The sequence below is a fragment of the Ranitomeya variabilis genome, chromosome 1 (assembly GCF_051348905.1).
Source record: "Ranitomeya variabilis isolate aRanVar5 chromosome 1, aRanVar5.hap1, whole genome shotgun sequence".
In the NCBI taxonomy this organism is placed as follows: Eukaryota; Metazoa; Chordata; class Amphibia; order Anura; family Dendrobatidae; genus Ranitomeya; species Ranitomeya variabilis.
In genome coordinates, this window is record NC_135232.1 from 1,049,367,998 (window position 1) to 1,049,390,932 (window position 22,935).

At 44.8% G+C, this 22,935-nt stretch overlaps 2 protein-coding genes across 3 annotated transcripts in view; one reads left to right on the forward strand and one right to left on the reverse strand.

The window, feature by feature from the left end:
• SCFD2 (sec1 family domain containing 2) overlaps nt 1–22,935 on the forward strand; it is a 654,831-nt gene that overhangs the window by 366,242 nt on the left and 265,654 nt on the right. The gene's annotated exons all lie outside the window — the stretch shown is intronic.
• Nucleotides 2,693–22,935, reverse strand: part of LOC143785399 (uncharacterized) — a 61,953-nt gene continuing 41,710 nt past the window's right edge. Inside the window, exons 2-3 of the mRNA XM_077274232.1 lie at nt 5,255–5,330; nt 2,693–4,276 (exon numbers count right to left, since the gene is read on the reverse strand). Of these exons, the coding sequence (XP_077130347.1) occupies nt 3,879–4,276; nt 5,255–5,330 (474 nt within the window). The 3' untranslated portion in view covers nt 2,693–3,878. The remainder of the gene's footprint in view (nt 4,277–5,254; nt 5,331–22,935) is intronic.

Below are 22,935 nucleotides of genomic sequence, written 5' to 3' on the forward strand. Positions count from 1 at the left end.
TACTGTTCATTATGGCCCCATAAGATGCTCCATACAAAATACGCCCCATATAATGCTCCATAAAGTTTATGATGGGCCCCATGAGGTGATCCATATTAAAATATGCCTCATATAATGCTGCACAAAGGTTAATAATGGCCCCATAAGATGCTCCATAGAGACATTTGCCCCATATAGTGCTGCACAAATGTTGATTATGGCCCCATAAGATGCTCCATAGAGACATTTGCCCCATATAGTGCTGCACAAATGTTGATTATGGCCCCATAAGATGCTCCATAAAGATGTTTGCCCCATATAATGCTGCATAAAAGTAGATTATGGGCCCATAAAATGCAGTTTATGCTGATATTATTAACTGTACAGTATATCTGCTGCTGAAATAAAAAAAAAAAATGACATACTCACGCAACACAAGACCCATTCATACCATTAAATAAAAACACAACACAATCCTTGGAAGAAATGGCCGTGATGTTTATTTAGGGTTACTTAAGATTTAATAGTAAATACTTAGATAAATTAACTCACAAAATGTCCAAAAGCTCAACCACGAAAAAAACAATCCACCCATAGACTGGACGATTTTCCCACCAAAAATAATTATAGAACATATGGGGAGGGAGGGTGGGATCTTCAGTTTCTTCATAAACCACGGTATGGGGAAAACCAGCCCAAACAGGGCTTTATATATCTTATTTAAGCCCCCCCATTTCGTAAATCCTTGATTAGGAGACCAATTACAAAAGGCGCCATAAACTGGTTATGACCGGTTTATACTGCTGATGGGTAACCACAGCTAACTTATTCACCTCAGTTTGACCTTGCTCTGACAGACCTTATGATAACCAAAACCAAATACAATTGAATTTGATACAAGGGCCCGTGTTGCCATGAGACCCTCCCCCCCTTTATTACTTTATTATGTACGGGGGAGGGCTGCCATTAGGACACGCAGCAGAATTTTCTCCTGCAAATCCTGAACATGGGCACATAGCCTTAGTCCCTGTCCTGTGTCCCCTCAGCAATCATTATAAGTCCTTGATAGCATCAAAATGAATTTAGGGTGGGAGAAGACGCCATCAGGTACTGAGCATCCTCCGTCCCCTCCCAATTCATTACAAGTCCCTGACAGCATCTTCTCCCAACTTTCAATTCATTATAAAGGCTCCTATGTACCTTATCACCTCCTCTCCCACTTCCCAATACATTTTAAGTCTCTGATAGTGTCATAATGAATTGTGAGATGGGGAGGACGATACCAGTGACTTAGCACGGTCTCCACCATCCCAATTCAATTTACATCCATATCTATTGTCCTCCTCCCTCTCCCCTGTTCATAAGTCCATTATAAGTCCCCTTTATACCCATCCTAATACATCCCCGTCATTGTCCTCTCTCCCACCTCCCTCATTGTCATCTCTCATACATTCCTTATTGCCATGTCCCCTACAACCCTCATTATCATCTGCCCCACCCCCTCATTGTCCTCTCCCCAACCCCCTCATTGTCCTCTCCCCTACCCCATCATTGTCCTTTACCCCACATACATCATTGTTCTCTCTCGTGTATTGGTAAAAAGCAAAAACAACACCACTCAACTCTCCCTTCCCCAGCAGTATTGTCATTATCATCAACTTTCTTTCTGACACAGGCACGCGCTGCTTCCTGACGTAATCCAGCCTCACACGCCTGTGTCAGAGAGAAAGCTGAGGACGGATTTCTGAAGCTCCTCTGCCATTTTCTCCTGTAGGCAGCAGCGCTGCAGAGATTGCTCACTGCACATGAGGACAATCTGGCCTTGGGCCCTCCGGAGCCTCGGGCTCAGACACACAGGCCAGATTGCCCTCATTATTAGCCACCCTGCAAGTGCCCCCTGCACCTCCGGTCCCCGGTGCAGCTGTATCGGCGGTATGTCCGGCCCTGTCACTGTAACACCGTCGCTAGTTACGAGCTCCTTATACCTGATGCTTTTGGTGCAGCACAACAGTTTATAACAAAGACTACAATAGAAGTCTGCGAGTGCTAAGGAATATGGTAGATAAAAGGGAAGTTCATCAGCACAACTGTCCAGGATAGAGTACAAGTTATTTCTTTATTGAAAAAACTGATTAGATCCTGAAGTCTCTATTTTAAATGTTTTAATCATTTTTTTCAATAAAGACATATTTTTTACTTTTTCCTGGATGGGTTCCCTTTTCTTTACCATTTCATCTGCAAAATTTTACCCTCGGGAGGAACTCCAGTTGGAAACTCTGGTTTTCGATCTACAACGTGGTGAGCTCCGCTGTCACTTTCCCTCCTTTCCTACAATTTCCTCACTAGGAATCTGTATACATTATATATATATATATTCTAATTCATGTTTCTGCTGTATTCTCTCTACAAGTTAGGCCGGGGTCACACTTGCGAGTGCAATGCGAGAGACTCACACAAGTCTCTCGCATCAATACCCGGCACTGTCACCGGCACTCGGGATCGGATCGTGCAGTTGTATGTATTTCTATGCAGCCGCACACTCTGGTCCCGAGTGCTGGCGGCAGTGCTGGGTATTGACGCAAGAGATTCCTGCGAGTCTTTCGCATTGCACTCGCAAGTGTGACCCTGGCCTTAATATGAGGTTCTTAGCGCACATAGAGATCAATTTGTGCGAGCCCATCTGCCAACGTCAAGGCGACCTCTTCAGATGGGTCCCTACACTAACTTACTAACTGGGGCTAACTAAAATCCTAGTCAATAATGCCTAATGTTATTTTGATCCAGATGAAGGCAAAAACCCCTGGACACCTTCAGCCAATTTGTATCTCAGGGGAAAAATTCCTTCATGACCCCGAGAAAAGGCGATCAGTCCTAGAACCCTGGATCAAACATAATAATGTTATTACTAGTTATCTTATTAGTATTACACTACTAGTTGTATTGCTACTGTAGTTATGAATATTTTGATGTAGATTTTTGTTCTATTTATGGGTATAACTATTTTATATTGTTCTTATTTTTAATATCCTCCTATCTTATTACAGTATCATTCTTGTTTCCTATCACTACTAATACTACTATCCTATACCTACAGTGTTGATCCAGAAGAAGGCAAAAACCCCTGGACACCTTCAGCCAATTTGTGTCTCAGGGAAAAATTCCTTCTTGACCCCAAGAAAAGGCGATCAGTCCTAGAACCCTGGATCAAACCTAATAATGTTATTACTAGTTATCTTATTAATTCTTATACTACGAATTGTACAACTGCTATAGTTATTAGTATTTTAATATAAGGTTTTGTTATTTTTATAGATCTCATACTATTATTAATATTCTGGTATTTTATTAAATTTCTATTCAAACTTTTTTTAGAATTATTTTTATTTAGGTTTTTATTCTTTTTATAGATATAACTATTTTATATTGCTATTATTATCAATATCCTTCTAATTTATTACACTATTATTCTTCTTTCCTATCAGTACTAATACTATCCTATGCCTACAGTGTTGATCCAGAAGAAGGCAAAAACCCCTGGACACCTTCAGCCAATTTGTGTCTCAGGGGAAAAATTCCTTCTTGACCCCGGGAAAAGGCGATCAATCCTAGAACCCTGGATCACACTGCTATTCTACCTACTACTGTTATATTATTACTATTTTTATTACTTTCTTACTATTATCACTAATATTATTACTCTTATTACACTAACACTGATATACTACCGCTATATTACTACTATCCTGCTCTTATTATTCCTGGTGGTTTTATACTTACCTGCCGGTATTGTCGTATGTGATGTTCTCGGCAGAGAGGTCCCGGCAGGACGGTCCACATGATGTTCCTCTTTCCTCTCATATACCGGCTGATGTAATGGCTGATGTCGGCCTGGTCCTGCTTCATGTGCTGCTTGTAGGGATCCTTATGCGGAGTTTCATCTTCTTTGCTTTCTCCTCTTCTTCCTTCTTTTCTTCCTGGTCTTCCTCTTCATCCAGCCAGGCGCACAGTTCTTTTAGGGTCTTGCGTCTTAATTCATTTTCCGTGATGCCCAGTTTAATTTTCTTTGATGCTTTCTCCTCTTCTTCCTTTTCATCCAGGCAGTTGCACAGTTTTAGTGTCTTGCCTCTTTCTTCCCTTTTCCTTTTCCCCCTGGCTGGTTCTTCCTCAGTTATGGCATATCTTCTTCTTTTTGCAATGGGGCTGGTCACCATCAGGCGCTCCTTCTGGAAGAGGGGTGACGGGAGACGCATCACACAATCCGCCAGTCTTCTCAGGTGTTCCTCCAGTGTGACGTAAACTGAAGAAAACACAACCAGGTGTTAGGAGCAATCCTAGCCGTACAGCGAGGACATGACAGAATAGCGCCACTACTGGCCGCCGCGCTGCCCCTCATCCCGCTAAGTACAAAGAATGGGTTTTTCCTTCCATTGACACATAGAGCAGAATGCAGACGACTGTACAGCAGTCTGTGGTCCGGAGGGGCCGCAGGAAGCTGGAGTGAATAATGTCCTCCTCTCCCTATAGATGACACATAGGCCGGGTTCTCACTGGTGATATCAGCTTCCACTGAGAATTTAAGCTTTTACAAATATAGAAAAAGACCAGCACATCCAAGCTAGTGTGAACAGGCGCCAAGGGAAAAAAAAAGCGTATAAGTTGAAAAACGATAAAGGCTGCACCATGATTTACCAAGATTGATTACTCTAGAACATTGAAAATGCATTAATGCTATAGAAAATGGGAAAAAGGAAAAGAAATGCTATATAATGTACACATGTAATATTTATCTGCAAAAATTGCTATGAGAGAAGGAAGGTGTCTATGCGCAAAGTGCCTTCCTTTTTTAGTAAAAAAATTACTGCCCAGATAATTTGCACATCAGTACGTTCTACTTTCATGCTTTCTGTGGTCATAAATCGGCTAAAACTCACTCAGGTAAAAACCTATAAAAGATCTAAAAACTCTCCTGACCTGCGACCAGTCCGTGCATTATCAGTCCGTGCTCAGATGTCGGCATGAGCTCCTAAGACTGTGAGAAGGAGCTCACTGATGGATCCTCAGTTACCTAGTTCTGCAGCCAGCAATAGACAGCACAGCACAGAGGCCATAGAGGGAAACCGTGCAAAATATTCAGTGAAACTCAGTTACGAAAATAATTTTTACCACCAAGTTTATGTGTTAAAGTAAAAAAAAATATGTCCATAAAGACATGGACAGAAACCCATGTAGCAAGAATATAGAGAAGGGTCAGATACCACAGAGTGATGGATACTACCTGGTCCAGCGCTGGCAGAATGCCCGATCCCCATGGTGTCCGCTGATATCTCCACTTGTAGAAACCGATCCAAATCCTAGAAAACATCAGGAGCGGTCAGCAGAGGTTTTGGGAACTGGTCACATTTCTCTGGTCTTAGAAACATTGGCTATAAATTAGGGGGTATTGCTGGGGAAGGGCAAAATTGGGAAATGTGTAGGATATTTACTGTTCTGTATACGAGCTTCATTACAGGGGAATCATCAGTTGGAACAAGTTATCTCCTTCTCCGTGGGCTCGGTGATGGCTTATAGATCAGCGGGGTCCGTCCTCTGGGATCTCCAGCAATCACTTTTATCCCCATTAGATGTGACTGCCGCTCCATTATTCTCTATGGGGACTGTGGGAGCACTGTCCTCGGCTTTCTCCAGCAGCCCCATAGAGAATGAATGGAGCGGGAGCGGTTGTCGGGGAGGGCACTGCCGCTCTGTGATAACAGTGCCATGTTCCGGTGATTGCTGCGTTCCCAGTGGTCGGAGTATGACTGTAGATTGGTGATGACCTGCACCAATGGGAGCACCCCTTTATTATATAGTGTATATGGAGAATGTAATATCGTGCAGAGTTCTAGCAATACTGCACTTCGGGCTTTTCTGCGTGCTCCAGGGCCATTCCCCATGGAGGAGCGGAGCAGGGGGTAAATATTGGGATCTCGTCTCTGGATCCATCCAGATGGGAGATGTAACAGGTGCCGGCCCCCCACTGGTGTCTCAGTGTATCATGTGTTGGGGAAATGATGACGTATTTTCTGATAAATGTGACCATTCCTGTGAGTGGAGGTCGCTGGGTGTGTGTGGTGGGGTGTGGGGTCCATCCGTTATATGAGAGCAGTGCTATACCTGAAATCTCTCACTGATCGCTGCTGTCTGTCTTCACACTCAGATGAGATGGAACAAACTGACCACATAAGACGTTTTTTTCTTTCAAATTCAAACGGAGCAATCCAATTGGTTGTTTAGTAATGCTGTTACCATAGTGACACATGTATGTCCAGATTTAAAGGGACAGAACACTAATATTGTACTATGGTGATTTTATTACATATTTCACGTAATAGTGGCTAATATATGGACCTATACAGATAATCTGTGGGCACACACTTATATATCTCTTTTTTTTTCATTCAGTTATTTGGGGGCGCTGCAGAGATATTTTGGGGGTAAAAGAACTCGTGCTACTCTTAAATTTGTATAAAGCTAGCTGGTAATGTATGTAATGGGAGAAAATTGTGAATTAATGTTTAAAGCAAATCTAACTATTAATGAGATGTCAGTAGGAGAGATTTATCAGCTAAATGAGCTACGTGGTGCAAAAACTGTATTTCATGAGCTGCTCCTCGTTTTTACAACACTTTATGTGTCTTGTCTGGCAAGAGGCGTGGCTTAGATGAGAAGGGGTGTGGTTAGGGGAAGGGCATGGTTTGTCTGTTGGAGGAGGAGACTATCATTCTGCACAAAGTGCCAGAAATTGCACCAATCTTATAGAGCATGTTCCTGGCACAGGGCAAGCCAACTAATAGGTGGTGTAAACTTAGATAAGACAGTTAAAAAAGTGCCTGATTTATCAAATGGCAGCTGGATGAGGAGCGTGACCTTCCCCACACTGAACTTTACCAGTGCGGCACATTTACTAAACAGAGGCGCTGGAGGTGACCGGGGGACAACCCCTGAGTAGAATAATATGCTACATCGTTAACATGGACAATTCATCAGGGGGCATTTAAATGAAATGTCAGTCATTGTTAAAGGTAGAAGAAAAAGAAGAAAACTATTCATTAAAATGTGACAAAAGGCAAAAATGAAGAAAAACTGGAAATGTTCAAACTTTTTATATGCTTCTCTCTGCATTAATATTGATGGGCTATCTTTAGAAAAGGTAATCAATGTCTGATCATTGCGGATGCGATACCCAGAAGCTCAACCCATCAGTTGCTATCGGTGCTGGCGACGGCCGAAACTGCTCAGTTAAATGCGTGCACAGCGCAGACCCGTCTACTGTATAGAGACCACAACTGAGTACTACACATCTGCTCCCTATTCAATAAGGGGCAGTTGTGTAGTACCCGGCCACAGGGGCTTACCTAGAGATCATTGGGCCCCCATGGCCCTACATACAAAATAATGCTCTCCCCATGGTCCTCCATACAATATAACACCCCCATGGTCCCTCCATACAATATAATGCTCTCCCCATGGTCCTCCATACAATATAACACCCCCATGGTCCTCCATACAATATAATGCTCTCCCCATGGTCTTCCATACAATATAATGCACACCCCTTGGTCCTCTGTACAGTATAATGCACCGCCCTTTGTCCTCCATACAATATAATGCACCCTCCATTGTCCTCCATACAATATAATGCACTTTTCATGGTCCACCATACAATATAATGCACCTTCCATGGTCCTCCATACAATATAATGTACCTTCCATGGTCCTCCATACAATATAATGTACCCTCCATGGTCCTCCATACAATATAATGCACCTTCCATGGTCCTCCATACAATATAATGCACCATCCATGGTCCTCCATACAATATAATGCGCCCTCCATAGTCCTCCATACAATATAATGTGCCCGCCATGGTCCTCCATACAATATAATGCACCTTCCATGGTCCTCCATACAATATAATGCACCTTCCATGGTCCTCCATACAATATAATGCACCCTCTATGGTCCTCCATACAACATAATGCGCCCGCCATGGTCCTCCATACAATATAATGCACCTTCCATGGTCCTCCATACAATATAATGCACCCTCTATGGTCCTCCATACAATATAATGCACCCTCCATGGTCCTCCATGCAACATAATGCACCTTCCATGATCCTCCAAACAATATAATGCGCCCTCCATGGTCCTCCATACAATATAATGCATCTTCAATGGTACTCCATAAAATATAATGCACCTTCCATGGTCCTCCATACAACATAATGCATCCTCCATGGTCCTCCAAACAATATAATGCGCCCTCCATGGTCCTCCATACAATATAATGCACCTTCCATGGTCCTCCATACAATATAATGCACCTTCCATGGTCCTCCATACAATATAATGCACCTTCCATGGTCCTCCATACAATATAATGCACCCTCTATGGTCCTCCATACAATATAATGCACCCTCCATGGTCCTCCATGCAACATAATGCACCTTCCATGGTCCTCCAAACAATATAATGCGCCCTCCATGGTCCTCCATACAATATAATGCATCTTCAATGGTACTCCATAAAATATAATGCACCTTCCATGGTCCTCCATACAACATAATGCATCCTCCATGGTCCTCCAAACAATATAATGCGCCCTCCATGGTCCTCCATACAATATAATGCATCTTCAATGGTCCTCCATAAAATATAATGCACCTTCCATGGTCCTCCATACAACATAATGCATCCTCCATGGTCCTCCAAACAATATAATGCGCCCTCCATGGTCCTCCATACAATATAATGCACCTTCCATGGTCCTCCATACAATATAATGCACCTTCCATGGTCCTCCATACAATATAATGCACCTTCCATGGTCCTCCATGCAATATAATGCACCCTCCATGGTCCTCCATACAATATAGTGCACCTTCCATGGTCCTCCATACAATATAATGCACCTTTCATAGTCCTCCATACAATATAATGCACCCTCCATTGTCCTCCGTACAATATAATGCATCCCCATGATCCATAATATATTGTTGTCAGATCTCATTTTACAGAATGCAGATTGATGTACACCAGTAGTAATCATAGATCATGGGAAAAGAGGTAGAAGAATGGGAAAACAATGTGTGATTAAAATAACTTTTATTCTTTATATAATTAAAATTAAAAGCTTACAGATTTTTTGCATACATCTAATGGGGATGTACAGTTGCTTCTCAGAATAGAATATCATCTAACACCTCAGCAGTGCCACAGGCTGATCGCCTCCATGCCACGCCGCATTGATGCAGAGGTGTATCTAGCTCTTCCTGCACCCGGGGCAAAGGATTGGTTTCCCCCCCCTCTCAGATTTCTGCATCCTATAATGTCCTCAGATTTCTTCTGCCCGATTATGTCTTCAGATTTCTTCTGCCCCCATAATGTCCTAAATCCTGCCCCCATTCCCTCCCTTCCCGGGTGCAGTTGCATGTGGTGGAGAAATCTGAGGAACATATGGGGGGGTGGGGGCAGAAATCAGGACATTAGGGGGGCAGAAGAAATCTGAGCACATTATGGGGTCAGAAATCAGGACATTGCACACATCCAGCCCCCTGGCCTTGCTTCATTCCTCGCATAGTAGTATATAGCACAGTCCACACAGTAGTATATAGCACAGCCCACACAGTAGTATATAGCACTGCCCACACAGTAATATACAGCACTGCCCACACAGTAGTATACAGCACAGCCCACACAGTAGTATACAGCACAGCGCACACAGTAGTATACAGCGCAGCCCACACAGTCGTATACAGCGCAGCCCACACAGTAATATACAGCACTGCCCACACAGTAGTATACAGCACAGCCCACACAGTAGTATACAGCACAGCCCACACAGTAGTATACAGCACAGCCCACACAGTAGTATACAGCACAGCGCACACAGTAGTATACAGCACGGCCCACACAGTAGTATACAGCACAGCCCACACAGTAGTATACAGCACAGCTCAAACAGTAGTATACTGCACAGCCCACACAGTAGTATACAGCACAGCCCACACAGTAGTATACAGCACAGCGCACACAGTAGTATACAGCACAGCCCACACAGTAGTATACAGCACAGCCCACACAGTAGTATACAGCACAGCCCACACAGTAGTATACTGCACAGCTCACACAGTAGTATACTGCACAGCTCACGCAGTAGTATACTGCACAGCTTACACAGTAGTATACAGCACAGCCCACACAGTAGTATACAGCACAGCCCACACAGTAGTATACAGCACAGCCCACACAGTAGTATACAGCACAGCCCACATAGTAGTATATAGCAGTGGCGTATCCGGTGGGGGCAGCCGGGGCATGTGCCCTGGGCGCAGCCGACAGGGGGCGCCAGCAGGCCGCCTGATGCGGCGGTCCAAGGAGAAGGCTCCCAGTCGGCGGAATTCTGCCGCCCCCACACTGAGATGCTTCCGTTCTCTGAGCCGGCTGTCAAATTGATAGCCGGCTCAGAAAGTGCTGCACATCGGTTCAATGCCAGGGGTCTCAAACACGCGGCCCCCGGGCCGCATGCGGCCCCTAAGGCAGGCATCTGCGGCCCGAGGTGCACGCTAGACGAGAGGAGGCAGCACAGAGCTCTGCGACTTTTGCAGCTGCTGCAGAGCCCGCGGTGCACGCTAGAAGAGAGGAGGCGGCACGGAGCTCTGGGACTTTTGCAGCTGCTGGAGAGCCGCCCACAATGCGTCGCCATGGATACGCAGAGTGACTTCCGACCGTCCAGTGCCCGAAGAATCAGCCGCACGTCGCCAAACAGGAAGTGTGCAGCACCTGCCACCTGGAGCAAAGGATTGCGGGGGGATGCAAAGCCTGGCTGGGAGGACAAGGTATGGGCTCTTATATACTGCATGGGCTGCTATATACTATGTGGGCTGCTATTTACTAAGTGGACTGCTATATACTATGTGGGCTGCTATTTACTACGCAGGCTTCTATTTACTACGTGGGCTGCTATTTACTAAGTGGACTGCTATATACTATGTGGGCTGCTATTTACTACGCAGGCTTCTATTTACTACGTGGGCTGCTATTTACTATGTGGGCTGCTATTTACTACGTGGGTTGCTATTTACTACGTGGGTTGCTATTTACTATGTGGGCTGCTATTTACTACGTGGGCTGTGCTATATACTACGTGGGCTGCTATATAATATGTGGGCTGCTATTTACTACGTGGGCTGTGCTATATACTACGTGGGCTGCTATATACTATGTGGGCTGCTATTTACTACGTGGGCTGTGCTATATACTACGTTGGCTGCTATATACTACGTGGGTTGCTATTTACTATGTGGGCTGCTATTTACTACGTGGGCTGTGCTATATACTACGTGGGCTGCTATATACTACGTGGGTTGCTATTTACTATGTGGGCTGCTATATACTATGTAAGCTTCTATTTACTACGTGGGCTGCAATATACTATGTGGGTTGCTATTTACTACATGGGCTGCTATATACTATGTGGGCTGCTATTTACTACGTGGGCTGCTATATACTATGTGGGCTGCTATATACTATGTGGGCTGCTATTTACTACGTGGGCTGTGCTATATACTATATGGGCTGCTATATACTATGTGGGCTGCTATTTACTACGTGGGCTGTGCTATATACTACATGGGCTACTATATACTATGTGGGCTGCTATATACTATGTGGGCTGTGCTATATACTATGTGGGCTGCTATAGGCTATGTGGGCTGCTATTTACTACGTGGGCTGTGCTATATACTATGTGGGCTGCTGTATACTATGTTGGCTGCTATATATTACGTGGGCTGCTATTTACTACGTGGACTTCTATTTACTACGTGGGCTGCTATATACTATGTGGACTGCTATTTACTATGTGGGCTGCTATTTACTACATGGGCTGTGCTATAGACTATGTGGGCTCCTATATACTGTGTGGGCTGCTATTTACTACGTTGGCTGCTATATACTACATGGGCTTCTATTTGCTATGTGGGCTGCTATATACTATGTGGGCTGTGTTATATACTGCGTGGGCTGCTATTTACTACGTGGGCTGCTATTTACTATGTGGGCTGTGTTATATATTATGTGGGCTGCTATTTAGTATGTGGGCTGTGTTATATACTACATGGGCTGCTATTTACTACATGGGCTGCTATATACTATGTGGGCTGCTATATACTATGTGGGCTGCTATATACTACATGGGCTGTGTTATATACTACGTGGGCTGCTATATACTACGTGGGCAGTGCTGTATACTACTCTGTGGGCAGTGCTATATTCTACTATGTGGGCTGTGCTGTATACTACTGTGTGGGCTGTGCAGTATACTACTGTGTGGGCTGTGCTGTATACTACTGTGTAGGCTGTGCTGTATACTATGTGGGCTGTCCTGTATACTATGTGGGCTGTGCTGTATACTATGTGGGCTGTGCTGTATACTACTGTGTGGGCAGTGCTGTATACTACTGTGTGGGCTTTGCTATATACTACTATGTGGGCTGTGCTATATACTACTATGTGAGGACTAAAGCAAGGCCAGGGGGCTGGATGTGTGCAATGTCCTGATTTCTGACCCCATAATGTGCTCAGATTTCTTCTACCCCCCTAATGTCCTGATTTCTGCCCCCATCCCCCATATGTTCCTCAGATTTCTCCACCACATGCAACTGCACCCGGGAAGGGAGGGAATGGGGGCAGGAATCAGGACTTTATGGGGGCAGAAGAAATCTGAAGACATTATGGGGCAGAAGAAATCTGAGGACATTATAGGAGGCAGAAATCTGAGTGGGGGTCCAAACTGATCCTTTGCCCCTGGTGCAGGAAGAGCTAGATACACCTCTGGTATATAGCACTGCCCACATAGTAGTATACAGCACTGCCCACGTAGTATATAGCAGCCCACGTAGTATATAACACAGCCCACGTAGTATATAGCAGCCCACATAGTATATAGCAGCCCACGTAGTATATAACACAGCCCACGTAGTAAATAGCAGCCCACGTAGTATATAACACAGCCCACATAGTAAATAGCAGCCCACGTAGTATATAACACAGCCCACATAGTAAATAGCAGCCCACGTAGTAAATAGCAGCCCACATAGTATATAACACAGCCCACGTAGTATATAACACAGCCCACATAGTATATAGCAGCCCACATAGTATATAGCAGCCCACATAGTATATAGCAGCCCACGCAGTATATAACACAGCCCACGTAGTAAATAGCAGCCCACGTAGTATATAACACAGACCACATAGTAAATAGCAGCCCACGTAGTAAATAGCAGCCCACGCAGTATATAACACAGCCCACGTAGTAAATAGAATCCCACGCAGTATATAACACAGCCCACGTAGTATATAGCAGCCCACATAGTAAATAGCAGCCCACGTAGTATATAGCAGCCCACGTAGTAAATAGCAGTCCACTTAGTAAATAGCAGCCCACATAGTATATAGCAGCCCACATAGTATATAGCACAGCCAACGTAGTAAATAGCAGCCCACATAGTAAATAGCAACCCACGTAGTATATAGCAGCCCACGTAGTATATAGCACAGCCGACGTAGTAAATAGCAGCCCACATAGTAAATAGCAGCCCACGTAGTATATAGCAGAGCACACATAGTAAATAGCAGCCCACATAGTATATAGCAGCCCACATAGTATATAGCAGAGCCCACGTAGTAAATAGCAGCCCACATAGTAAATAGCAACCCACTTAGTATATAGCAGCCCACGTAGTATATAGCACAGCCCACGTAGTAAATAGCAGCCCACATAGTAAATAGCAACCCACGTAGTATATAGCAGCCCACGTAGTAAATAGAAGCCTACGTAGTAAATAGCAGCCCACATAGTATATAGCAGTCCACTTAGTAAATAGCAGCCCACATGGTATATAGCAGCCCACGCAGTATATAAGAGCCCATACCTTGTCCTCCCAGCCAGGCTCTGCATCCCCCCGCAAACCTTTGCTCCAGGTGGCAGGTGCTGCACACTTCCTGTTTGGCGATGTGCGGCTCATTCTTCGGGCACTGGACGGTCGGAAGTCACTCTGCGTATCCATGGATTGGCGACGCATTGTGGGCGGCTCTCCAGCAGCTGCAAAAGTCCCAGAGCTCCGTGCCGCCTCCTCTCTTTTAGCGTGCACCGCGGGCTCTCCAGCAGCTGCAAAAGTCGCAGAGCTCTGTGCTGCCTCCTCTCGTCTAGCGTGCACCTCGGGCCGCAGATGCCTGCCTTAGGGGCTGCATGCGGCCCGGGGGCCGCGTGTTTGAGACCCCTGACATAGAACCAATGCGCAGCACTTTCTCTGAGCCGGCTATCAATTTGACAGCCGGCTCAGAGAACGGAAGCATCTCAGTGTGGGGGCGGCAGAATTCCGCCGACTGGGAGCCTTCTCCTTGTACCGCCGCATCAGGCGGCCTGATGGCCCCCCCTGTCGGCTGCGCCCCCCTGTCGGCTGCTCCCAGGGCACATGCCCCGGCTGCCCCCACCGGATACGCCACTGCTATATACTACTATGTGGGCTGTGCTGTATACTACTGTGTGGGCTGTGCTGTATACTACTGTGTGGTCTGTGCTGTATACTACTGTGTGGGCTGTGCTGTATACTACTGTGTGGGCTGTGCAGTATACTACTGTGTGAGCTGTGCTGTATACTACTGTGTGGGCTGTGCTGTATACTACTGTGTGGGCTGTTCTGTATACTACTGTGTGGGCTGTGCCGTATACTACTGTGTGGGCTGTGCTGTATACTACTGTGTGGGCTGTGCTGTATACTACTGTGTGGGCTGTGCTGTATACTACTGTGTGGGCTGTGCTGTATATTACTGTGTGGGCTGTGCTGTATACTACTGTGTGGGCTGTGCTGTATACTACTGTGTGGGCTGTGCTGTATACTACTGTGTGGGCAGTGCTGTATACTACTGTGTGGGCAGTGCTATATACTACTGTGTGGGCTGTGCTATATACTACTATGTGGGCTGTGCTATATACTACTATGTGAGGAATGAAGCAAGGCCAGGGGGCTGGATGTGTGCAATGTCCTGATTTCTGACCCCATAATGTGCTCAGATTTCTTCTGCCCCCCTAATGTCCTGATTTCTGCCCCCATCCCCCCCCCCATATGTTCCTCAGATTTCTCCACCACATGCAACTGCACCCGGGAAGGGAGGGAATGGGGGCAGGAATCAGGACATTATGGGGGCAGAAGAAATCTGAAGACATTATCGGGCAGAAGAAATCTGAGGACATTATAGGATGCAGAAATCTGAGAGGGGGGGGGGAACCGATCCTTTGCCCCGGGTGCACGAAGAGCTAGATACACCTCTGCTACTGAAATGTATGTTCAGTAAATGCACTCAATACTTGGTCAGGGCTCCTTTTGCATCAATTACTGCATCAATGCGGCATGGCATGGAGGCGATCAGCCTGTGGCACTGCTGAGGTGTTAGATGATATTCTATTCTGAGAAGCAACTGTACATCCCCATTAGATGTATGTAAAAAATCTGTAAGCTTTTCATTTTAATTATATAAAGAATAAAAGTTATTTTTATCACACATTGTTTTCCCATTCTTCTACCTCTTTTCCCATGACTGGGAGCCTTCTCCTTGGACCGCCACATCAGGCGGCCTGCTGGCGCCCCCCTGTCGGCTGCGCCCAGGGCCCATGCCCCGGCTGCCCCCCCCCTGGATATGCCACTGTTCAGTTGGACAACATTTCGGATATTAAAATAATTTTTCAAGCTGGTGTTATAAAGTATTCCAATTTACTGAGATAATGACTTTTGGGTTTTCATTGGCTGTAAGCCATAATCATCAACATTAACAGAAATAAACACGTGAAATACATCACTCTGTTTGTAATGATTTTATATAATATGAGTTTCACTTTTTGTATTGAAGAACGGAAATAAATGAACTTTTTGATGATATTCTAAGTTTGAGAGAAGCACTTGTACGTTAGATCACAGTTCTTGAATTGTAGTATGTCTACTGTGATCCACTAATTCCTGATGATTTGATGAGCAGGATATGTTGAGATCAAAGAAAATTCAGTGCTCCCTGACTTTGGTCCCTAATAAATTATAAGTCAGGTTATTATATTATTAAATTGTAGTTAGAATTAATAGATGAGCCTAGAAGCCATCTGTCAGTGTAAATGGTTTCTATGCCTATAGATATTAACCCCTTTCTGCCATTGGACTTACTATCCCGTCCATGAGACGGGATAGTACATCGTAGGTGATCGGCCGGGTGTCAGCTGACAACTGGCACTATGTGCCAGGAGCTGTCACGGACCGCTCCCTGCACATTAACCCCCAGAACACTGCGATCAAACATGATTGCAGCATTTCGGTGGCTTAGGGAAGCATCGCGCAGGGAGGGGGCTCCCTGCGTGCTACCCTGAGAACCTCAGAACAATGCGATGTGATCGCGTTGTTCTGAGGGTGTCCTCCGTTCTTCCTGCAAGCCCGGGATCCAAGATGGCCAGGGGGGTCCTTCCGGGGTCCTTCCGGGTCCTGCAGGGAGGTGGCTTGCGAGCACATAATGAGAGCAGGCGGCGGCCGCTTCCAGCACTGCATGTCAGATCGCTGATCCGTTGAAGCATTGCAGAGTTATAACCTCATAAAGGGACAGTGGTCAGAATTGTAAAAATTGGCCTGGTCATTAACATGCACACCACCCTTGGGGGTTAAGGGGTTAATAGATGTTCCTTATGAGGAGTGCATGATGGACTATGGCGATATATAATAAAGGGTGGATATATATAATGAATGATATTCAAGTTTGGAGAGCATTGATCTCCGATATTGAACTATATGTGTCATCTGTGTATAAACTCTGGAGATATTAACCCCTTTCTGACATCAGACGTAATATTCCGTCCATGTGCCCTGGGCCTGTTTGACCACGGACGGAATATTTCGTCTGAGCGATCGCCCGCGCACACATGGGGTGTGAGGGTGATCACCGCCGGGTGTCAGCTGATTCTGACAGCTGACACCCAGCACTAGGTGCCAGGGGCGGTCAAAGGCCCCCCGATAACCCCCGATATGCTGTGAAGTAAAATATTGTTTAAATACAGTCAGTGAAATGTTTTACCTCACAAAACAATTATCTGTGATCTCATGATATGCTATCTGTATACTCTTTTTTTTTTTTTTTTTTTTTTTCCCCCACCCACTCCACCTGCCCAGGAGCTGTGGTATGATCACACCATGCTCCTGCACGGTCAGACACAGCCATTACACAGTGCACAGCAGGGGCACATTTATAAGATTATCTCAGCACAGGAACATTGTATTTAAACACATCTAATTGTGGAAATTATTATTCCAAGATCTATTGATTACAATTAACTTTTGTTTTTGTGGGAAAACCTCTTTAAGGTAAAAATTGGCTAAAGGCCCCGTCTCACATAGCGAGATCGCTAGCGAGATCGCTGCTGAGTCACAAGTTTTGTGACGCAACAGCGACCTCAGTAGCGATCTCGCTATGTGTGACACGTACCAGCGATCAGGCCCCTGCTGTGAGATCGCTGGTCGTGTCGGAATGGCCTGGACCTTTTTTTGGTCGTTGAGGTCCCGCTGACATCGCTGAATCGGTGTGTGTGACACCGATCCAGCGATGTCTTCACTGGTAACCAGGGTAAACATTGGGTTACTAAGCGCAGGGCCGCGCTTAGTAACCCGATGTTTACCCTGGTTACCAAAAAAAACAAACAGTACATACTCGCCTTTCGGTGTCCAGGTCCCTCGCCGTCTGCTTCCTGCTCTGACTGAGTGCGGCCGTACAGTGAGAGCACAGCACAGCACCGCTGACGTCACTGCTGCGCTCTGCTCTCAGTGTACGGCGGCACTGTCAGAGCAGGAAGCAGACGGCAAGGGACCTGGACATCGAAAGGCGAGTATGTACTGTTTGTTTTTTTTGGTAACCAGGGTAAACATCGGGTTACTAAGCGCGGCCCTGCGCTTAGTAACCCGATGTTTACCCTGGTTACCCGGGTGCTGCAGGGGGACTTCGGCATCGTTGAAGACAGTTTCAACGATGCCGAAGTCATTCCCCTGATCGTTGGTCGCTGGGGAGAGCGGTCTGTGTGACAGCTCCCCAGCGACCACACAGCGACTTACCAACGATCACGGCCAGGTCGTATCGCTGGTCGTGATCGTTGGTAAATCGCTATGTGAGACGGGGCCTTTAGTCACTAAGTTTAGAGTGGAGCAAGTCAATTTTTTTTGTAATATGTGTAAAAAATGTACTTATTATTAAGCTGTTATAGGGAACATGAACCTGCAGTTTGATGTCTTGTACTTTACACTACAATTCTTAAGAAGCTCTCCTATTGATTTTTGTTTTAGTAAGGGTACTGTCACACAGTGCAATTTTGATCGCTACGACGGCACGATCCGTGACGTCGCAGCGTCGTATGATTATCGCTCCAGCGTCGTAGACTGCGGTCACACTTTGCAATCACGGCGCTGGAGCGATGCCGAAGTCTCCGGGTAACCAGGGTAAACATCGGGTTACTAAGCGCAGGGCCGCGCTTAGTAACCCGATGTTTACCATGGTTACCAGCGTAAACGTAAAAAACCAAACAGTACATACTTACATTCCGGTGTCTGTCCCCCGGCGTTCTGCTTCTCTCCACTGTGTAAGCACCATAGCCGGAAAGCAGAGCGGTGACGTCACCGCTGTGCTCGCTTTCCGGCCGGCAGGCGCTCACAGTGCAGAGAAGCTGAGACGCCGGGGGACAGACACCGGAATGTGAGTATGTACTGTTTGGTTTTTTTACGTTTACGCTGGTAACCAGGGTAAACATCGGGTTACTAAGCGCGGCCCTGCGCTTAGTAACCCGATGTTTACCCTGGTTACAAGCAAACACATCGCTGGATCGCTGTCACACACAACGATCCAGCGATGTCAGCGGGTGATCAAGCGACGAAAGAAAGTTCCAAACGATCTGCTACGACGTACGATTCTCAGCAGGATCCCTGATCGCTGCTGCGTGTCAGACACTGCGATATCGTAACGATATGGCTAGAACGTCACGAATCGTACCGTCGTAGCGATCAAAGTGCCACTGTGTGACGGTACCCTAACTAAACCTGTGTAAACTTGTGAGTAATTTAGTGTAAGTGTATTAGTATTGTTTCCTATCAACGACTTTCAAGAGTTTTTCTTTTTCTTTTTCTTTTTTCTTTCTTTTTTTTTTCTTTCTTTTTCTATTTCTTCTTTCCTTCCTCTCTTCTTCTTTCTTTCTTTCTTTCTTTCTTTCTTTCTTTCTTTCTTTCTTTCCTCTATTTCCTCTTTTGTTTACCATTCTTCTTTGCATTGTTCCCTATATCTTAATCACCTTTCATCTACTTTGTCCCTTTTTTATGACTATGCTTTTATTTTTTTGTCCTGCTTTGTGAGTGCATTCTGAGTCATCAATATCATTCTTTTATATGCACTGTTGTTTCATGCTAAGCTAAATATCGTAAATATATTATGCTAAGAAAGGTCATGGTTTTATAACTACGGGTGTAAGCAAACTTAATGAAATGCAGAAATTCCCAAAAATGCTCTGGGTACAGGATCTTGGGCGGTCTGCTGTGAAACTGGTATGCTTTCCTAAATTGTGATAATTAAGCTGAGATTACTAATACCACATGTGCATATTGTACCTGTTGTACCGGTGAGATTTATCACTAGATGTCTCTACCAGTAAACAGTTAAGGAATTCAGCTATCTGTCCATTGTTAATCTCATCAGTTCAGTAAGTTTCTGTACTTCTGTGCCCTCTCGTTCCGTACTGCACCAAGTATCTTTAATCATTTTCCTCACCTCTTTGTATGAATACAAGAACATCACTAAACTTCTATTGTCCTTGAGTAGCTAAAAAAAATAGATTATAAGAGTTTTAGTGCATGGACTTGATGTGACTGATGGAAATCTGGTCCCTGGGATTGAAGAGGGAGGAGGAGCAGCAGCCCTATTGATTCACACATTTACCAAAGGGTTGTAGCGGGATGCACAACCACTAAAGGTGAGCCATTGACTAACCATTATCACTGGTGGTCTTGGTTGATGTGCACACGGTGCACTTTATTTCCTTTTTTATATGGTCCCTGGTATCGCTAATATCAAGAGACTAAGACACTTGGATGACCTGTTTTGTCTTTTCAGCAGTATTAGGCACTAATCATCTCTATGAGCTGTCCCGGTATCACTTAATGAGAGAGTCAGAGATGCGCTGAGCATGGTGGTGATGTACAGCCCCTGATGTTCAGAAATGGGTTAGCAGCAGAACATTTCATATCCTGCTGATTTGCCCAGTGGTCTTTATTTATTTTCCTGGCTTGATAATGTGCCTTTAGCCATGTTTTCATTTTGAGTATTTGGTCAGTATTTTCCATCAGTATTTATAAGCCAGAACCAGAAGTGGAGCAATTAGAGGAAAAGTATAACAGAAACACGTCACCACTTCTGTATTATCACCCACTCCTGGTTTTGGCTTACAAATACTGATGTAAAATACTGACCAAATACTCAACGTGTGAACTTGGCCTTATATAATTGCTTCTGTCCTCTGTGTTGAAGCTAATATATTAAGCATGTGACCACTAAGGCTAACGATTGGCTGCAGCTATCACATCAATGATCTAGAAAAATAAACACAGACCGTCGGGACGACCGGTGCTACAATGGCAGAGATTTTTTTTTTTAAATTTTGAACATTTTTTGCTAAGAGACATTGTCCATATTTTTTCAGTTTAGTATTAACTTAGCCCCAATCCTTTTCTTTATGTGAATATTATGGGTGCTGTGACATCACATTTATACAGTTATCATTGCGTGCATTGTTTTAGCTTCTGGTTCTGTATCAGGAGCAGGGCAGTCTTTTATGCTGAAATTTATTAATGCAAATTTTAAGCTGCGTTTCACATCACCAGCAAAGTCTATGAGATTTCATAAACCTCATGCACCCATGTTGGTTTATTTTGCTCACTAATTTGGAGAACTGCTGCGTATTTGCAAACTGCACTATGTCACTTCTTTTAGTGGGTTTTTTTCAGCATATTTGCAGCATTTTTTCACCCACTAAGAAGCATTGGGTAAGTGCAAAAAAAGCAGCAAAAACGCAGGTATCAGTTTTTCCTGCATTTTGGTGCAAAAACCTAAGGAAGTTAAATCATGTTTTTTTGGGGGGGCCACTAACCTTTGTCAGCATGCACAAGAGACAATAAAAACGTAGCAATAAAACCACAGCAAGAACGCAGCAAAACCTGCTTTTTGTAAGCAGCTTCTTTAGTGCCTTTTTTGCCCGCTTAAAAAAATGCAACAAAAACAAAGATGTGAACATAGCCTTATAGCGGTTTTCTAGTTTTGGAAAATATCGGTTCAGGAGCCCAGTATTATTTATTTTATTATGTGACGTAATGTCGATAGCACTGCAACTAATAACTCGGCTCAGCTAGAGATAACGGGCATGTGCCTCTGAGCTCAGTGATTGGCTGCAGCACTCTTGACATGACATCAGCACTGCAGACAATAACACACACTAGGAGCAGCGATGGATACTCGGTCCTTTACACGGGAAAAGGGTGAGTAAAGCTCAGATTTTGTTTTTTTAAACAGCAGCCGGGGAGCAGCGATTTTCTGAAACACGGTTTCTATGTCCATGCAGAGGTGCAGAATTGCTGCTTAAGTCCAGTGCTGTCAATCAAGGTATGACAAACCGCATCTTTGCATCTCTACATACTATACTAGAGAACATGGAGTACAGAAACACTAACAAGTAGACAGAATAAAATCAATAACTTTATTGCTACATTTAAAAAGTACATAGCACAACACAGCCCAATCTCTGGGCAATATACAAATAGAGGAGCTATATTAGGAACATACTGGTACAGCAGGCATGTATGAACCAACAATAGTATCAGGTAAGGGCTAGTGTGGCAGCACTAAATAAGAGAAAAAGAGGGCGCATGTAGATTCAATAGGGTCCGGCATCCAGGCTCTGTACATAAGCCTCCATGGTTATAACCGCCAAAAAACAACGCCCCCAAATCTTTTTTTTTTTACACATATCAATAGGTTGCCATCACTCACCCATAATAAACAGTGTCCAAGGTCCGTCTGCTGAAACCCCTTGACGCGCGTTTCGCGTGGCTGCTTCTTCAAGAAGGGGAGTAGCGTGTATTATGTCCCTTTAGTTTAAATAGAAACCTCTTACGTTGCCAACAGGTGCGGCGCATGATCCCCAAGGAGCGCAGACCGGAAGTGACCATCGCGTCATGTGACCATCAGTACGGTGTGCGTCTGCAGGCAAAAAACTTGCCAGATGACGTCAAGAGGCAGGCGCACATCGCACTCCAAGATAGCGACAGAGATGGTATGGTACTACGCTTATCGGGCAGAGCATGCGCACTTAGGCATGAAAAGATTATAGAGACTCAGACAGCAGGGCAGACAGCGGAAAAAAGAAAAATACTAAAAATCCAGGTGTGTAAACCTTTTTAAAAAGGGAGACATATAAACTACATACACTAATCACCTAACTTTAATGAAGGATAAAAAGTGTGCAGATGAAACTGCGCATGCGCGCTCTAGTGACCATATTTATGGAGCCCTAGGCAACAACAATACTGTTGGAGTACTAGGGAAAAATAAGACCCACGTGAACCTTCTAAGAGGTTTAAATGAGAGAAATGTGTCATGGATACCACTTTAAATTGCGGTCAGTCCCAAGGACCACTAACTCAGGAAAAGAAACGTGAGTGGCTTATTTAAAAAAGTCCATGTAAAAACCATGGACATAATGTGCACATATATTCCCACATACGATGCTTACCATAGTAAAGTGACCACGTGCATAATTAAATAAATACAGAGCAATGATAAGTGCAAAGTGCAAAT